The sequence below is a fragment of the Rhinolophus sinicus genome, linkage group LG15 (genome assembly GCF_036562045.2).
Source record: "Rhinolophus sinicus isolate RSC01 linkage group LG15, ASM3656204v1, whole genome shotgun sequence".
Lineage (NCBI taxonomy): Eukaryota > Metazoa > Chordata > Mammalia > Chiroptera > Rhinolophidae > Rhinolophus > Rhinolophus sinicus.
This window is the reverse complement of record NC_133764.1, coordinates 16,961,481-16,979,257: the sequence shown is the minus strand read 5'-3', so window position 1 is coordinate 16,979,257 and position 17,777 is coordinate 16,961,481. Positions and strand designations below refer to the sequence as shown.

General features: G+C 37.9%; 1 protein-coding gene and 2 non-coding genes across 6 annotated transcripts in view; all 3 read right to left on the bottom strand.

Annotated features, from left to right (window-relative positions):
• Positions 1-17,777, bottom strand: part of SSH2 (slingshot protein phosphatase 2) — a 232,578-nt gene that overhangs the window by 35,334 nt on the left and 179,467 nt on the right. For 3 of the 4 annotated variants that reach the window (XM_019739497.2, XM_019739499.2, XM_019739498.2), the window contains 4 exons: positions 10,564-10,685; positions 6,526-6,594; positions 5,660-5,725; positions 1,770-1,964 (listed from right to left, as the gene is read on the bottom strand). In XM_019739497.2, the coding sequence (XP_019595056.2) occupies positions 1,770-1,964; positions 5,660-5,725; positions 6,526-6,594; positions 10,564-10,685 (452 nt within the window). The remainder of the gene's footprint in view (positions 1-1,769; positions 1,965-5,659; positions 5,726-6,525; positions 6,595-10,563; positions 10,686-17,777) is intronic. The other variant, XM_074320331.1, reaches the window with a different exon arrangement.
• Positions 15,677-15,745, bottom strand: LOC141569052 (small nucleolar RNA U2-30). Its single transcript, XR_012492446.1, has one exon. It is a non-coding gene; the product is annotated as a small nucleolar RNA U2-30 (small nucleolar RNA).
• LOC141569053 (small nucleolar RNA U2-19) lies at positions 15,903-15,986 on the bottom strand. Its single transcript, XR_012492447.1, has one exon. It is a non-coding gene; the product is annotated as a small nucleolar RNA U2-19 (small nucleolar RNA).

The window sequence follows — 17,777 nt, the reverse complement described above, 5'->3', positions numbered from 1 at the left end:
AAATACATATCTGCTTCATGAGGTTCTTATGAGGATTAAATGAGATACCCTGTATGAAGTGCCTGGCATAGCATTTGACATAAACTGGAGGCACCATTCACATATGTTTCCTTCTTCACCTTCCTTGGATTTTAAAACACAAAACTTTTTTCACAGTAGAGAACTTAAGTCCATTTTGGCACACATTCTCCCTGTGCTCTCAGCATATTTTTAAAGGCTTTTCTAGTCAACTTAGGGCAGAGGAGGGAATGGAAAAAGCATTACAATACAAATACATTTTTTCCCTCGATTTCACTGGCGCAAAATTTGGAAAATACATAAAAACATAAGAAAATAAAAATCACTGAAAATCCCTCTATCAGAGACAATGATTAATACTCTCTGATTGACAGCTTTTTTTTCTATGAAAAGATAAACATTTGTTTATTAAATTATCTTAAAATTAGGCTTATATTGTACATACTAAGGACTAACATTTAATGAGCCTCTACCATGTGCCAGGGACTGCATTTTACATTATTTCTTTTGCTTAGGGGTATAGAGGAATTATAGGCAATTTCATTTTCTTTTTTTTGGTGTGCACTGTAATTTCCCATTTTTCCCATGAAAAACAAGACGGGTTTTCTCTCTGTCACATAAGCCTGGTTCAGAATGTCCATTTTTGATACCCAACAACCAGCTGTAAAGCAGGAAAATAGTAACATTTCCCAAGATTCTGAAAGCCAAATTTATCTTTATCTTTTTTGTTACTGTGGGGTCTTGAAAGGACTAGGGCTACTATTGAAAATGAGGTCCTAGTACCAATAATACCTTATGTGAAACAGCTTCCACTACTTTTCTGGCTGTCCTGTTCACACAATTCTTGGAAATTTCACCTTTTCTAGTAAAAATCATTTATTACAATATTATCTAAATTAAGACTTTACAAAAAAAATCATGAACTGTTTTGAAACTGTTATCACTTTAGGAATCTGCAGGTGAAGGTTTGTACAGACAGTAAGGAGCTACTCTTCTTTCCCAGCTGTAGAATACCTTGGAAGTGCAGAAAGATGAATTCAGAGCAAAACAAACATCCTGATTTTAATTTCCAAAGCAGGAACTAAGCGTGAAAAAATTTCTAAAATAGTCACTTAAGTTTCAACACATAAACCTAAAAAGGAAACAAACATCAGCTCCACCGTAGGCCTTATCCAACTCACAGTACACCAGGGGGATTTAATAAAATCTTACTGAGAAAGACTTAACAAAGCAAAGGGGGGCTGAGTAAGACATGCAAATTATAAAATACTTTTACACAAATTTTAACAGAAATCAGTTTAAAATTAGTGTGACAACCTAGGCATTCTTATAAGTTGACAGGAAACATCTTCTTTTCTTAAGTATTGGAAACATTCCTCTAAAAGCTTCAATTTGTCATTAACTTGCTTACCAAATGTTTTTTTTTTTAACAGATAATGCAAAGGATGACTTCAGCCCAACTCCTTTAAACTCAAATTTCAAATTAGTGGAATCTGAATCAGTGAGATTTTACGGTATTGCAGTTCTTAACTCTGGAGACGCCATTGTGCCCAGGAGTGAAACTCCTGAGGCTTTCGCAGATAACAGAAAGAATAGGGTTCTTTGTGTGGTTGTTGTGCAGTGTAGACAATGGCTAATATTGCCGGGTAAGATGAATTCCCCAAAAGGAGAGATTAGGGAGGAACATGTGGCTGACGACATTCTAGGACACAATAGAGAAGCCTTCCATGAGCCTCAGCAAACTGACTTACATGTCGGTGAAGAGAGCGGGCGAGTCAGGCCGGTGGGACTGCACATCCTGCATGGCGTTCCATTCGTTGACTGACGACTGATCTGAGTTGATGTGGCTCTCGTAGTAACTCACCCAGGTGAGAAACAGGCTGCCTGGGTAGTAGTTATGCATTCTGGCCACTTCACAAGCTTTGTGTAAACTCTGTAGTGCAGACCTGAAAGATATGCTGGGAAATGAGCACTGCAGAACTATGGGGGGGTACGAAAAGGCCAACAATCCATGTAGACCCCAAACTCTTCCAATTTTTACATCCTGTAGAATTTGATCAGGGAGATCACTTCACAGACTGTGTAGATGCCTGACCACTGTGCTATACACCTGAAGCTGAAGTAGAATAGTATCGAATGTCAACTCTAATACACACACACACACACACACACACACACACACACACACACTCACAGGATGTGGAGTGCAGCATAGGAATAGAGTCAATGGAATTGTAACAGCTATATACGATGTTAGAGGGGTAGTAGATTATTGGGGGTGGTGGTTATCATTGTGAGGCGTGTAAATGTCTATTACATTGCTTTATACACCCGAAACTAATAAAAAAAAAGATTTTAAAAAATCGTATAGAATTTGGCCTCTAGAGAGCCTACTCCCTGGAATTCAAGATTCTCTGATTCTGATTATACTGTATTATCTATTCATAGCAATCGACTAGACATTCCTTGCTGAAAGGTATGATGCACTACTAAGGTGGGGGTAGAGGGAAGCAGGGGAACTGACAACTCACCGGTGAAAAAAAGGTTGGGGTACCTACAGAACTCATGACTCTAGAGTTGGAACCATGCTCTGACTATGCTGTATCACTAGAGAACAAAAGATCTCAACCATTTACTATATAAAGATGTTTCCCTTGGCACAGAATCATGTTACAGCATACATTCCCTACAATTCCTACAGCCTCCACAAAGATCACATAGATAGATGTCCCTAAGACCTGAGGACATGTCCTTTAATGTCCAGGAAATACTGATTTAATGTCACTTATCATTCTTGCTGCCTTAGTCTCCCAGTTTCTTTAAACCATTTATTCATACACTTGAGTTACTTTCTAAGAACAGCTCTGGTTATACTGAGGCTAATTAAATCTCTGACTCTGAACTCAGGAACCCAAGAGTACACAAAACTGAAAAGTACTACCTTTCTGGTTATATACTTGGGAACAGCTAAAGCCAGAAATGTTAGCAAGTTAGTTACACAAAGAGCAGGGATCTTTCTTGGTTTTGTTTACTGATGTATCTCAAGAGCCTAACAGAATGCCTCATTCATAGCTGGAGCACTTAGTATTTGTTGAACGAAATGTCTTATTAGTTATAAACTAATGTCTCTCTTAAGGGAAAAGAACAGTATGCGAGATTTTTGTGGCCAATCCATTTACATATTTTTCTAAAAAAATGCCTTTTTATTTATTTTTTCTCCTATAACAAAAGTGATCCACACTCACGTTAGAAAATTTAGGGACCTCAGGTCAAAGGCAGAAATAGCCTGTAAAAGGCAGAAATATACTCTAATCCAACCACCCAGAAATAACCACTGTTAAGGTTTGAGCACAGATCTTTTCAGTCTTTTTGTCTATGGATAGGTCTGTAATAAAGATATGACCATATTCTGCATACCATTTTAACTTGTACTTTTACTTTACACTTGGTCATCAACATCTTTCCATGTCAATCAATGCCTTGTCATTCTTCAACTAGGTAATTTTTAACGGCTGCATATTTAGTAACATGAATATATCATAATTTGATGGATTCCTATTTTTCAGATAAATTGTTTTCTATTTTTTGCTATTAGAACATTGACAAATATTCTCATAATTAAAATTTCTGCACACACCCATGATTATTACCTTAGGATAAATTCTGAGAAATAGAATTACTAGGTCAAAGGGCATGCAAAATGATAATATTGATTGGCAAATCATTCTCCAGAAAGGTTGTTCCAGCTTATTCTCCCACCAATAGTTTATAATGTCTGTTCCATGCGTCCTTGTCAATGTCGTATAATGTAAAAAAATAATACCATGACCAATTCCATAAGGGATAAACATGCCAGTCCATTTTTATCAGGGAAATAGGCTTTTCCTTAAAAATAAAGTTGCAGAATCTTTCAAAATGCTTTCTAAATTACTCAAAGTAAACCAGACTCTCAGAGAATTAAGTCAAATTCTCAGAGAATTCTCGGCCTTCTTATACAGTTTCGAAGGTAAGGGCCAGCTTAGAATATTCACTGTAGAGGATATTCAATGCATGTTTACTTCATCTGGGAAACACGTGCTTCAAAAGCACATGCCACAAGCGCCCTAAAATACACTCAAGGCTTAGCCACCTCAGACGCTTCAGCTGCATACAGTAGTGGGAAGCTGCACCTTCCTGTGAAGGAAACACCTGTTCTAAATGCTGCTTTGATCTGTACATCACCTATTTTTTTTTTTTTTTTTTTTGCTGACTTTCCGTTCACTACTCCCTGTGTAGTATATACCACAAGCAGTTTATTCTGCAATAAGCGAACAGAGCTAGGACTAGTCTGTCTACTTTAGACCTTCAAAGCTTGAACTAAGGTTATTACTGAATTTTCACTGTCTTAAGAATTACGACTGCTTTGTACTCCTCCCCAAAACAACTGAAAACACTGCCAATTACAGGACTTACTCTGTTTGGTTTTACTTGGTACCTGGGAACAGACAGGTCAGTTACCTTTAACCGAGCCTTAGTCAAAGGCGGTCATAAGTTTTCCATGAGAAATTTATCTGTGAAATATGCCCTAAATCTAAAAATCTGGCCTAAACACATGACCTGAAACTCTGTCCTACCTCAATTACTGCATGAAACGATAAGACTGTTAATTGTTCAGCTGACTCTGTTTTAGGACCCCACCCACCCCAGGCCTATCAATCCTGTTATTCAGGGGTAACTGATCTCCCTGGAGTCTTTTTCAGGCTCCTTTATTTCTTATTTGGCTTGCGTTCTGTCCGTGCTGTTCCTCACGGGGACTTCCACTAGAGAACAGGCAACTGAAGGAGGAACTAAAATTCAAATCCCTGACTGGGGGACAGACTGTGAATCTTAGGGTCACACCATTCCCTGGTTACCTTCGATCATTTTTCCAGATAATGTAGCACAGGAGAAGAAGGGTCTACTCTTTACATATAAGCGATACTCTAAGACCAGCTATGTAACGTCTCTAAAACCTCAGTTTTCTCATCATAAGCAGCTAATAATACTATTTTGGGGAGCTGATGTAATGATCAGGTGTAATCCATGGAAAAAGCTCGGCACAATGCCTGACATATACCGTAAGTATCCCCAAAGTGTCAGTACACCAGCTGATGGTGATTAACAACTGCAGTGTTTTTTCTAAGCTTTATTTATTATGCAAACCGTCTGGCAAAGAGCCACCAGCAATTTAAATGGAAACTCATCTATCTACACATAACTCCATCAACGCTATCCCCCATTACCTTAAGAAACCGAAAGCTAATGCACAGTAGCAGTGTGATATTCTAGACTTGGCTCTAGGCAGCTAACTCAGTCAACGTGTCCCTATAAAACTCTGTTCCAACTGGCTTTCTGACCCATTAAGTATCTTCTAGAGTCTAAGAACACCTCTGAATTTGACTTGTTCACCACTGCTCGAGGCCTTCAATTGTGACAGTATGAAAACTGTACTTCTCAGTCATCTTTAGCTATGATGGCCACACGAACAGATCACACAAGGTTCTAGACACACAAACAGATCAGCATTTTCACAGAGAATTGTCCCATTTCAAACACGACTACTCACAAAATATTGTTCCAATAACATTAAAAACTTTCATAGAGATATTAAAAGTCCTCTTACCACATTGCTTGCACAGACACAGGTTTGAATATATGGACTCTGTTATCTGTTGATACGCTGAACCCACTAAGGAAAAAAAGAGAATGAGACAAAAATCCACCAATGAGAGAGGGTTATTTCAGTTGTGAGTTTTCAAGGTTGTTTCCCAGGCTAGCAGCTGCTGGCTCAGCAGAAGGAATCATCAGGCACTTCATGAAGAAGTTAACTGGAGTATAGGATGTGACTGAAAAGCTTCAACAAATTGTCTATAGTAGGTTTTATCTACTCAGCAGAATGAATGAACTCCCACTTGGAGTTAGGGAATTACATCCAGTTTCCCAGCTGTAGCTACAGACAGACTGTTCTGCTGTATTATTTCTATTTGGAAGTCTTGTGGGTTCTTAGCAAACCTGACTCTGGTTTTATAAACTGGAGCAAACATCTTGGTCTCTTGGGGACACATTCTAAAAACACTTGGAGGTGGGGGTGGAGGGTCATTGGAAGGAACTGGCACAGAAAAGGGCTTATACTGTAGGCTGACAGCTGGCAGAGGCAGCAAGAGGTTATTTGAAATAGAACATATCATCCTCCGGGAGAGCATTGCAACAGTCCCACAGCTCAGATTAAAGAGTGAGCCAACAAACTAGTTTCTCTTTGTTTGGATTCTCACCATAGTTAGCCTAGGAGAACAGAAGTGAGAGGCCCTGGCAAGTTGCATTTTCACTCCACTTTACAAAACAGGAGTTTAAAAGGACTCATTGAGCCGCTGACATGACAGTTCAGTTGGGCACACTGGGCCTCCCATTCAGCTGAATGAATGGGCACTAAGATGGAACCCCACCCACCCCTTGGCTTTCTATAGGAGAAGAAAAAAGGAAAGCTCTTACCCATCACCATCCAAATGAATTAGGGTGTCACTCCAGAGAGGCAGGACTAAGCCCATGGTACAAGTGCTACTGCAAGACAAGAAACAGTCCATAAGTTACTTCCTGTGATTGTAGGCAGCAGTTCTTTATTAACTCTTTTAACACCAAGGATAAGCCCTAAGCTCTAAACTCCAGCGTAAGTGTTAAGAGTGGAAAAATTTCTATATTACTATTGATCCAATGTATGTGCTCAGGAGCTGTTTAAAACAGGTGGTTAGTTAAGTCCTTAAATATTTAACAAAGAAAACATTAAACATCCTGCATTGCTGCCTTGCAAATGGCCACTGTCTAAAACATCCAAGTGATTGTCGCTGAGCTGTGATTGGCAGGTTTCTCCCAAAGGATCTTACACCCTCTCCCTGTCAACGTTATCTAGAAAAGGAGCAATGGCATAGTAGAAAGAACCCTGGATGTGGGAGGTACAACAGCAAATTATGGTTAACAGCACAGGCTCTGGATTCAGAAGGGCTCTGGAACCTGGGTTCTGGCACTAATTGGATAATCTTAGGCATATTATTTAATTGTGTTGTGCTCCAGTTTCCTCATCTGTAAAACTGGAATAGAAATGCCTCCTTCATTGGGTTGTTTTGAAGATTAAATTAGATAACACAACAAAAAATGTGTAATATAACTACCACTTATTGAGCAGTTACATATGTCAAAAGATCTAGATTTGATGTCCTTCAGTATTTCAATTCCTTTTGACAACTTAGTTAACCTCTCTCAGCCTTCAGCCTTAACTTCTTCACCATAAAATGCAGGTCACAAAATATTTCAAGTGGAACAGTATATATTAACGTACTGATATGTAAAACAAATGTTGACTATGAATCTGTAGTGGGTGCTCTAATACAACTGAAAGTGATCTTGGGGGAGGGGAACATTATGAAAATGTTTGAAAAACAACACAAGGAATACCAAGCTTTAACTGTTGGAGTCACTGCAGGGCTAACGAAGGCCGGCTGTGTCTAATGATTTCTACTGCACTTGCTGGCCTGTTACTCAACACCACGAATGATTCCCGAGTTCAGGAGATTCAAATCAAGATTGGAACAGTTTATCCACATTGGAATCCTGGGCCTGAACTCTAGACGCACAGTTATCATGCCAGAGTCTAGGAGGGAGGAAGACAGCTCCACCACTATTTTTGTTGAGTAGATGAGGTGAGTGCAAGGAAAACTTGTTTCAAAAATGGCTTCCCAAAGTGGAGTGCAGTTATTTTTAGTGTTTTTTGGGGGGTGGGGGCTGGTGGGTAAGTGCTTAGCCAGGTTCCTAGAACAACTATAATTTGGGTATAAATATGAAGGATTGATAACCTAGTGACTAATCTGGAAATTAAGAAACTACAGAAGATACAGAAAGTCATGAGTTTATGACCAGACACCAGTTAAATTTTAGACAGGTGACAATATGTAGGAACCAAACATCACATTTTCAGCTTGTATTCAGGTCAGACGCGTTTTTTTACAGTAAGATGTAGCCTTTTCACACAACAGAGAAGAGAGGCCTGAATTAAGCACACCTAGTATTTTTATCCAATTTACCTTGAATCTCATATGAGATTTTTCTCCATTAAAATATAGTAACTTATTGTAATACTCATTCAACAAATATTTATTGAGTGCCTTCATGTACCAAACATAGCAAGGTGCTGGGGGGTACAAAGAAAAATTATAAAACAACACCATAAAGTTCTATTATTTTATAACATGAAATATATCCAATGCAATTGAGAAATCGAGGTTATGGTGTATATTAAAAATTTTATTACTTAAAATATGACACAATACTCAAAGAACTTGTAAATAGACTAAATGAATTGCTGTAACATATCTTGAAAACTACTTGGGAAAAGTATGTCATAAGCAATGTGGATTCACTTTGGTTTAATACTATTTTCAAACATCAACTCTTTATATTCTCAGATACAAAATGATACAAATTCCTTCAACAGCAATTGAGATAAAAATGACACTAGATTACCTGAGCACCATTATTCTGAAGTAGGCAGAATTTCTGATTGTCCAAAGAGCTCATTCAAATTCATAATATCAAGTTTACCAAACAGAATGAAAACTAGTTTCTATAGCTTTTCATACCATATTGTCTTCCATAGGCTAAAATGTTCTTTCGTTAGATGTGATTCAGGCAGGACTACTACTGAAGACAGATGCAGTTCCCTGAGGATCAATTACTGGGCACCCATGGTAATAAGCAGTATTTATGATTTCTGGGAATGTTTGGGACAAAGTTAGAGAGGTAAGATTAGACATCTGACCTCATACTCTGGGTCAGGAGAATCTGAAGTTGTTGCCTTCTTTCTCTAGGGAAAGACTCAAGTGAAGTTTCCAAGCAGCTACAGTTCCTGTTTTCTGAGGGTTCCATGGGAGGAGTGAGGATGAATGAAACAAAGGAAAGAAGGTCTAGAGCAGCGCTGTCCAACTGAAGTGTCTGCAATGGTGGAAACATTCTATACGTGTACTGCCCAATACGGGAGCCAGATAGCTAGAGTACTTGAAATATGGCTAGTTGTGACTGAGGAACTGAAATGTTAATTTTAATTTTAATTTATTTAAGCAGTCACATGTGGTTCGTGACTATCATATTGAATAATACGGCTCTAGAGAGATAAAAACCCTAATCATAGGTCTTAAAATACTAATGAATACAGGCAAGGAAGGTGCTGTCACAGGATAAATATTTCCTGAAAGGTCCATTGCTTAGCTAACACCAGAGGTTAAAACCACGTAGGAGGAAAAGCTTCCTAAATGTGGCTCACAAACCTGTGTAATTTCAGAGCATGCAATGAAAGGCTGTAAGTGGTACACAAGGTAACCACTCTGCCTTTGTGATCCTTGTGAACCCACAAATCATGTTCAGGTCGACTGCTGTGTACAAGCGCAGGTAAACACTAGTTTGGGAAACTTTCTAGTGACAACGTGATCCCCACCCCCCCATCTCCCACCCCTGCCCCCCAAACACAGAGCAGGACAATTAGAATCACTCCCAGTCTCCTCTTTGTGGCTACGCACTCCCAGGCCTGGGTCACACCCTGAGTTACTCTAGCGCTCAGCGAGGAAGTCAATGCTTTGAGACATCTGGCAGGATTTCCTGAGGCTTATTATCTAGAGTGCAAAGATCTGCTTAGCAGCCACATTCCACAGTCTTCCCAAGGTTTCTCCAGAAAAAGTGGGAAAATAAAAAAGGAAAGCAACTGGTGTATACATGCTGAATAACTATGGTGTACACCTGAAACTAATATAATACTGTATGTTAGCAATATTTTAATAAAAATCTTAAAAAAATAAAGCTCTACAATAAAAGAAATTAAAAAAAAAAAGAAAAAGGAAAGCAATAAACTTTAGGGACACAATAAAGCCAGGTTCTGTGTGATATCTGGTATCTTTAATCATAGGATGTAATAACGTGTCACTAAAGCCAAAGGGGCATGATATAAGGGGTTCTGTTTTGAGTCTAAAGAGTCATCCCCTCCCTCCCCTTTTACTTCAGAAGGAAAAAGGAAGTAAAATATTTGGTAAAGCAAGGTGTAAGGCCGTGGATAAATACAAGAGATTGGCGTTAAAGTGGGCTCTCTTTGAACCCAAGACCCATTGGAACATTATCATGAAGGGTGTGTACCCTAGAATCCCCAAAGTGAATCATTACTGCTTAGAATAAACTCAACTGCAAAGAAAAGACAGCTTTCCTCTCTAACCATCTCCCACCCCCACCACTGAGATATAAGTTTAAATCATTTGCTTTACTTCATTACCACCTAAAGATGAGAAGAAGGTAAGGAATAGTGTAAATTGGAAACACACTACCAAAGACATTCATTAAACATTTTTGTCTCTCAGGATTGTGTGGCTAAGATATTTTTGTGTTCTCTAGTTTCAGTCATTGAACTTTAAGAGCAGAACTGCATAAGATGTTTTTGTGATAACTGGAATAGGTTATTTAAAAAGGAGTCCTCCCATCCTCCCTTTTGTGGTACCTTACCTGTCATTAGAGGAGAAATCCATTCCTAGAACGATGCTTTCTTCTGTGTCTTGTCTACCATTAGTTGAAACCACTACCATGTAGCGTGTTCGATTCTGGTAAGTACTTTCTAGTCTTACAGCCTGGAGGTGAACAGACAAGAGATCAGTTAAGAAACTTAGAAGATCAATTTTAGATCATTCAACCTTTTATTCATCAGCATCTTAAAACATGCTCAGTAGTTAGAGGAGACCTAAATTCAAATCCCAGTCATGAGTTAACTATACAATTTTCAATAAGCAACTAAATTAATTGAAGGGAGATCTAATAATACCTATGTCATTAGGTTGTAAGGATCATATGAAACAATGCATGCAAAGTACAGTGCTTGGCATATAGTAAGTAAGTGCTCAAAAAATGTTTGTGATAAGCACAATTTATAATAATAACAATTACCAGGGCATGTTCTGAGATCGAGGAGGGGATTGTGCGGTTACATGAATGTGAGCATTGGATTCACAGATCTAAGTTCCATAAGCAATTATAATATGAAGCAAACTATTAGTATCTAAGGAGTTGCTCTATTGAATTCTTACAGATTATACACTACAAAATTGTCTTCTTTAGTTTCCATGGCAATTAAAGAAATTACTTTTTTAGAAGATTATATTACTTTTGTTAAAAAGTTTTTATTTGTTAACTTATGATAGTTTAAAAGGAGCTTCAGAAAATTTGAATATGGACAGGGTCTTAAATGATATTAAGAATTTACTGTTAATGTGATAATGGCATTGTGGTTATGCCTTTTACTTAAGTGTCTGGGGTGAAATGATATGGTGTCCAAGTTTTACTTTAAAATATTCCAACAATGGAAAGCCACCAACAGGTCCTTCAGTAGCTGAATGGATAAACTGTGGTCCATCCAGACAATGGAATGTTATTCAGCACTAAAAAGAAATGAACTATCAAGTCATGAAAAGACATGGAGGAACTTGACATGCCTATTAGTAAGTGAAAGAAGTCAATCTGAAAAGGCTAGATACTGTATGATTCCAACTATACAACATTCTGGAAAAGGCAAAACTATAGAGTCAGTAAAATGATCATTAGTTGCCAGTGGTTAGGGAAGCACAAAGGATTTTCAGGGCAGTGAAACTACTCTGTATAATACTAAAATGGTAGATACATGTCATTATTAAAACCCATAGAATCAAGAACACCAAGAGTGAACCCTAATGTAAACTATGGACTTTAAGTTTTAATGAAGTGTTAATGTAGGTTTTATCTATGGTAACAAATGTCGAACTCTGTTAGGGGATGGAGTGTGGGGGGTAGGGTGGAGGGAGGCTAGGTTTGAGTGGGGACAGAGGATATATGGGAAATCTCTGTACAGTAAGTTCTCACTTACATTGTCATAGGTTCTGTGACTTTAAGCAAAATGGCAAAGAACAAAACCAATTTTACCATAGGCTAATTGATATAAAAACAGTTGCATTCCTACGGCATTTCATGACCACTACAATGAAACATTGAATGAAATGACGTTATTCGAGGACCTGCTATACTTAATTATTCTATGACCTAAAACTGCTCTAAACAATAGTCTACAAAAATTTGCTTAGAGGGTAGCTTTTATGTTAAGTCTGCTAATCATCATCATTATCATCACCATCATTAATAGAGAGGGTTGGAGGAAATTTCTGGAGGTGACAAATGTTTATGGCATAGATTTTGGTAATGGTTTCATGGGTGTATACTTATCTCCACTCATCAAGTTGTATATATTAAATATGTATAACTTTTTGTATGTCAATTATACCTCAATAAAGTTAAAAATGTTCCAACAAAGGAAAAAAGGAGGGGATAGAGGAAAGAAATCTGGCAAAATGTTGACAGTTATTAAAAGCTGGGTAATGGGCTCATGAGGACATATGACATACTTTCTACGTTTGGGACTTTTCTTAATAAGAAGCTCAAAAGGATACTTTATAAACCTTAAAAATAAGGTAAAATGGCTTCCAGTCAGCACTGTCAAATATTTACTATACATTTACTCTGTATACAACTGGAGCACAAGTGCTGAGGATTCACGGGGGGGGGGGGGAAGAGTAATATATATGGTCCCTGTCCTCACGGAATGTACTGTCTAGTCCACTCTTGTTCTTATCTATTAATAAAAAGCCAGGAAAATGTACACCAGAGGCAATTTCCTCCGTAAAACTCCTCCCCACTCCCACTATTCTTTATCTCAGGAGAGAAAACACGTCAACGGCTCAAGACATTTGTCAGAAATTTGACAGAAATTCCTATTTGGAATTCTTTCTGTGCTGCTCTTCTTGGAGTCTCCTCCCCCTTAACTCCGTCACTATTCCAAAAGTAGCCAGGCAAACAGAAAGAGACACAGTCACACAGCTCAAATGACCCATTTAGCAAGGCAGAGGTGAGACTCCCATGGCTATCTTTTTGTCTCTATACTGATACTCCTAGGAAAAGCTAGGGAAGCACAAACAGCAGAAGTGGCTACATTAAAGCTTATTTCTAGTAAGAGCTGATACGAGAAGAAAGTAATTTCCACCATTCTGATCCCAAGTACACAAGGTAGAGAGCTGTACTGCGGGCTTGATGTTCCATGAAATAATAGAGCATTTTACCCCAAATTCACTTGTAAGCAGCTAAGAGAAACTAACATGTAAGTTGACGAAGGTCTAGCCCTAGTGAGCTGGGAAGTGAGCGTTATATACAGAGAGTGATGGACAGGATGGGCAGCCAGCACTGACTCTCTGATTCCAGAAATGCTCCACAAAACATTAAACTGACCAGAAACCCAGTGCAGGTAAACTAGAGTTTCTTATAAACAAGATCTCAGATATTATATATCTAAACGTGGGCTTACTACCTCAATGAGCTTTGAGCTAACTGTTCAGTTTCCTGAATATGTTAGAGCCTCTTTTACCCTCTGTCAGGGCTCTGAGAATTTCTGGCAAAGCTCAAATACAAATGGCATGGGAACAACTGAACTATGCTTCTGATAATTTATCCACAGCTTCTACACCAACTACCGTGTTTCTCCGAAAATAAGACCTAGCCAGACCATCAGCTCTCATGAGTCTTTTGGAGCAAAAATTAATATAAGACTTGGTATTATATTATACCTGGCATTGTATTATAGTATATTATATCAGACCTGGTATATTATTATATTATATTGTATTATATAAACCTGGTCTTATATTATATTAAAATAAAACTGGGTTTTATATTAATTTTTGCTCCAAAAGATGCATTAGAGCTGATGGTCTGGCTAGGTCTTATTTTTGGGGAAACACGGTAGTGGCAACCGACTGGCTAAGTTGAAGCTGGAAAGAAAAGAAAATAGCCTCCATAAGTATTAACTACCATACAAGTTATCAGGCCAAGTTAGCAGGTGGGCAGCAAGAGTTTCTTTGAGATATTCAGAGTAAACACTAGTTGTCTTTTTTAAAAAAGTGTGGTGCATTTATTCCTTCCTCCCATCCGTCCATCCGTCCATCCATCCATCCATCCATCCATCCATCCATCCATCCATCCATCATATTAAAAGCATTTTAAATGTTTGGCCCTCCCTTGCTTAATCTAACCACAACAGAAGATCCCAAACCGAATAGGAAAAGTCCCAGTCATCTCATACTGACTTACGCTTGAGTAACTGGCACATCTCAGATTCACTGATTTTTAAGCTTCTTAGATAGAAGAATAGCACTTGGGATTAGATCACGGGCCTCTAGATAGTATCTATAGTAATTACTCAGTTCTTACTAAAGGAAAGTGGAGCTTTATTTAATCAGGGGATTAGGAGCCATACCATTAATTTAACTCCTACCTCCTAACTAGAAGAATGAGATGACATTTTCTATAGAAAAATTCTGCAGTGTCAGGGGATGAACCCAATGCTTCAAAATTCCTTTTAAGCTTCAAGATTCTAGGTTAAGGAACTAAACAGAATTTTAAGAGCCACAGCATAAAGGAAAAAACTAATACCCACCCTGGTTTGAGGTTCATTTCATATTACTCTGTTGGAGAGAAGATTAACAAAATCTAATAATCTAATTTAGTTCATCAAGCCAATCAGACATATGTAATCTAAAGTGGTAGTTTGTACAAAATACCCTAATATTAGAATTGGCAGCCATTCCAATGTTTCTGTAGTCTCCAGAACTTCCATGGAACAGATGAGTGGAGGAGGAATGATTCAGGTGCATTTGCTTAGCTCAAGTTCTCATTGGAAAGGATACTAGTTCAGTTCATTCTAATCGTCCAAACAAAACAATATTCTGGATTTTAAAACTTGGCAGTAATAGCGACTGAGAAAATTATTCCAAGAAAGCCCATTTACTACTACCTAAATGTGGAACTCTATTACAAGTTTCAGGTGAACTGGACCCAGCAATCCTAGGACTGAGGTAGGTCTGAAAAGTTATCTCCTGCCTTTGCTTTATTCCTAACCTTCTTTCAAAGTTCACCTACCAAAGAGTGATGTTAAAACTTTCCTCAGTAACTAATGTCAATGCTTAATCTGATTACCAGCAGTTCACAAACACCATCTGATACAATAACTTCTCAGCATCATCTAACATCCGGAAACACTACTCCCTAAACTTACACTGCACCTTTGCCTTTATTTATTTATTTTTTCCACCGAGAGTCTAGCATCGTGTCCCTGCATGTGATGTTTATCCGTAGAGAAGCCGCATTATAAAGTCCCAAAGTCTAGACAGGCAGCTCACCCAATCCAGCAGGGAGAAAGGTTTCAAAAGTATGTAAATATTAAATTCCAGCCAAGAGAACAAAGCAAAGTCAATGTTTAAAATTAAAAGAGACTTCAGATGTGATACTAATAAACTAAAGGACATTGTCATCAAAAGAAACGGAGCTTGAGGGAGTCACTGCATTTTTTTTTTTTAAATCTGTCATTATGAAATTCTTAAATTAAAAAAATCTGACATATTCTTCTATGCAGCCATTAAAAACAGATTTACTTCCTGACATGGAAAAATATCCATTATAAAGTGTGAAGAAAGCAGGTTATAAACAGCACCGTTTCAAAAAAAAAAAAAAAAAGCATTCTGACAGTTTTTTTTTTTCCTTCTTTCAATTCTGAGTTCAGATCAACTGTAGAAACCTTCATAGTTATAAAGGTCAGTAGTAAAACATTTTAATATTGCTCAGAACTGCTTAGCCGTTTATACACATACATCTCCTCAGCCCCATTCATCCATTGTCAAGTCCTCAGCTAGCCATTGTCACTTTTATAAACACAAACACACACACACACACACACACACACACGACCTTATTATTTTAAATTACTTTATACTTGTGCTTCTCAGAACTACAGAGATCATGCATGTATTAGGTAGACTACCAGATCTTCTGATTTTCAGATTTGGCTGTTTTCGTCACTGTACACTTCAGTGTACAGAGCAGAACTCAGAGAATCTGACATATATGCTTATACATACACATAAAAGACTTATCCAAATGGCTAAGAATGGTTTTCTCAGAGTGTAGGATACAAAATGATTTTTACTTTGTTCTTTACGCCTTTCTGAATTGTCTGATTTTAAGAAAAACAATACATTTATATTTAGAAAAAATAAATCCGTTTCCTTTTTGGAAAACAAGTCAATGTACTATAAAAAAACAAAAAACACACACTCATTTTCTTAAACTCTCCTGCAAAGTACTCAAAAACACCTCCTTGTACTTTATTACCATGTTTCCCCGAAAATAAGACCTACTCGGAAAACAAGCCCTAGCATGATTTTTTAAAGACATCCCCTGAAAATAAGCCCCAATGCGTCTTTTGGAGCAAAACTTAATATAAGACCCGGTCTTATTTTCGGGGAAACATGGTAGCACTTCAGCTCTATTTAAAAACATTAGTTGATGTTACTTCAAATGGCAGCAAAGTCCTTACTTTCACAGCCTACTTTTTATTAAATGGGTCTGGGATAACGTGCGAGCTACTACAAAACCAATCTTCACTGTACCAGCTAAGTTTCCTAAGTCCTAAACAAAGTTAACGCTCGAGACTATTGTACACTTGGTCTTAGCTAAAAGGCTGAGAAGCGATTGAGACTGTATTCTGAACGCAGGGCTCCCTGGAGGAAAAATTGATTTAGTCCTATTTTCAATGCTAAAGCAAAATGTGGAATTTGGTGACTCTATTTGTTGTTGGGTTATTAAAAAATTAAAGGCAGGACTTTCAGTTGACGATCAAACTTTTAACCTTATGCACAAGCCCCAGAATGAGAGTTTTAGCATTCCAAATTTAACTCAAAACAAAAGGCTTTGCTTTGAGTCTACAAATGCTCCTTTCAGTTAGAAAAGTGCTAATTTATCCAAAGCACACAATGTATTCACTTATTTTCTTGAAGATGACTCACTCAATAATCTGAAACATAATGACTATGTGTTTGTAACAATTCAAAACAACTGTGAAATGGTTTGTCATTTGAACTCTGAATTAATTCAGAGGCGTCAGTTACATTTTCTGAATTTATATTTTATAAATGTGAAGCAGCTGAAGCTGCATATTTTAGCAGGGAAAGAAAAAAACGTAATCGCCAATTCTGCCTTCCTAACTGCTTCCTTAATGCTCTCCTATGTTTCTTGTGGTTAAAAGCATTTTAACATTGAGAGGTGCACCCCAAACTCCAGAGGTTATCAATAGGAAAAAGATAAGATGAGTGAGCAACAGACATCAACGTCAGCTCTACCATCCCACACACATTTTGGAAACTATCAGCAAGTATGTCTTGGACATCTCGTACGTGCCAGTAACTGTTGTTATGGATTTTAGAGGAGTTGGTCTCCAAGTGGGACTCCTGGACCAGCAGCATCAGCATCAGCATCACCCATAAACCGGTTAAAAATGCAAATGATCCCTGCCTCCCCCTCCCCACAGCAAACTCTTCAGGTGGAGCCCAGCAAGTGGCAGGTTCACACAGCTCTGCAGGGGAGTCTCGGGTACTCGGAAGGTTGAGTATTCCTATTTTGGAATATTAATGCTGTTAAGAACCACACCCCACTGTGTTCGCTTATAAAGACGTGTTTAAGATAGAAGTATATCAAGAAATATAGACAAGATTTACATGGGTATGTTATTTTGGGATTAGGCTAGAAAATAATTATGGAAGGATTTATTTCAATTCCTTAAAATTTCAAAGGAAGTTGCTCAACAAAAATTAGTGGCC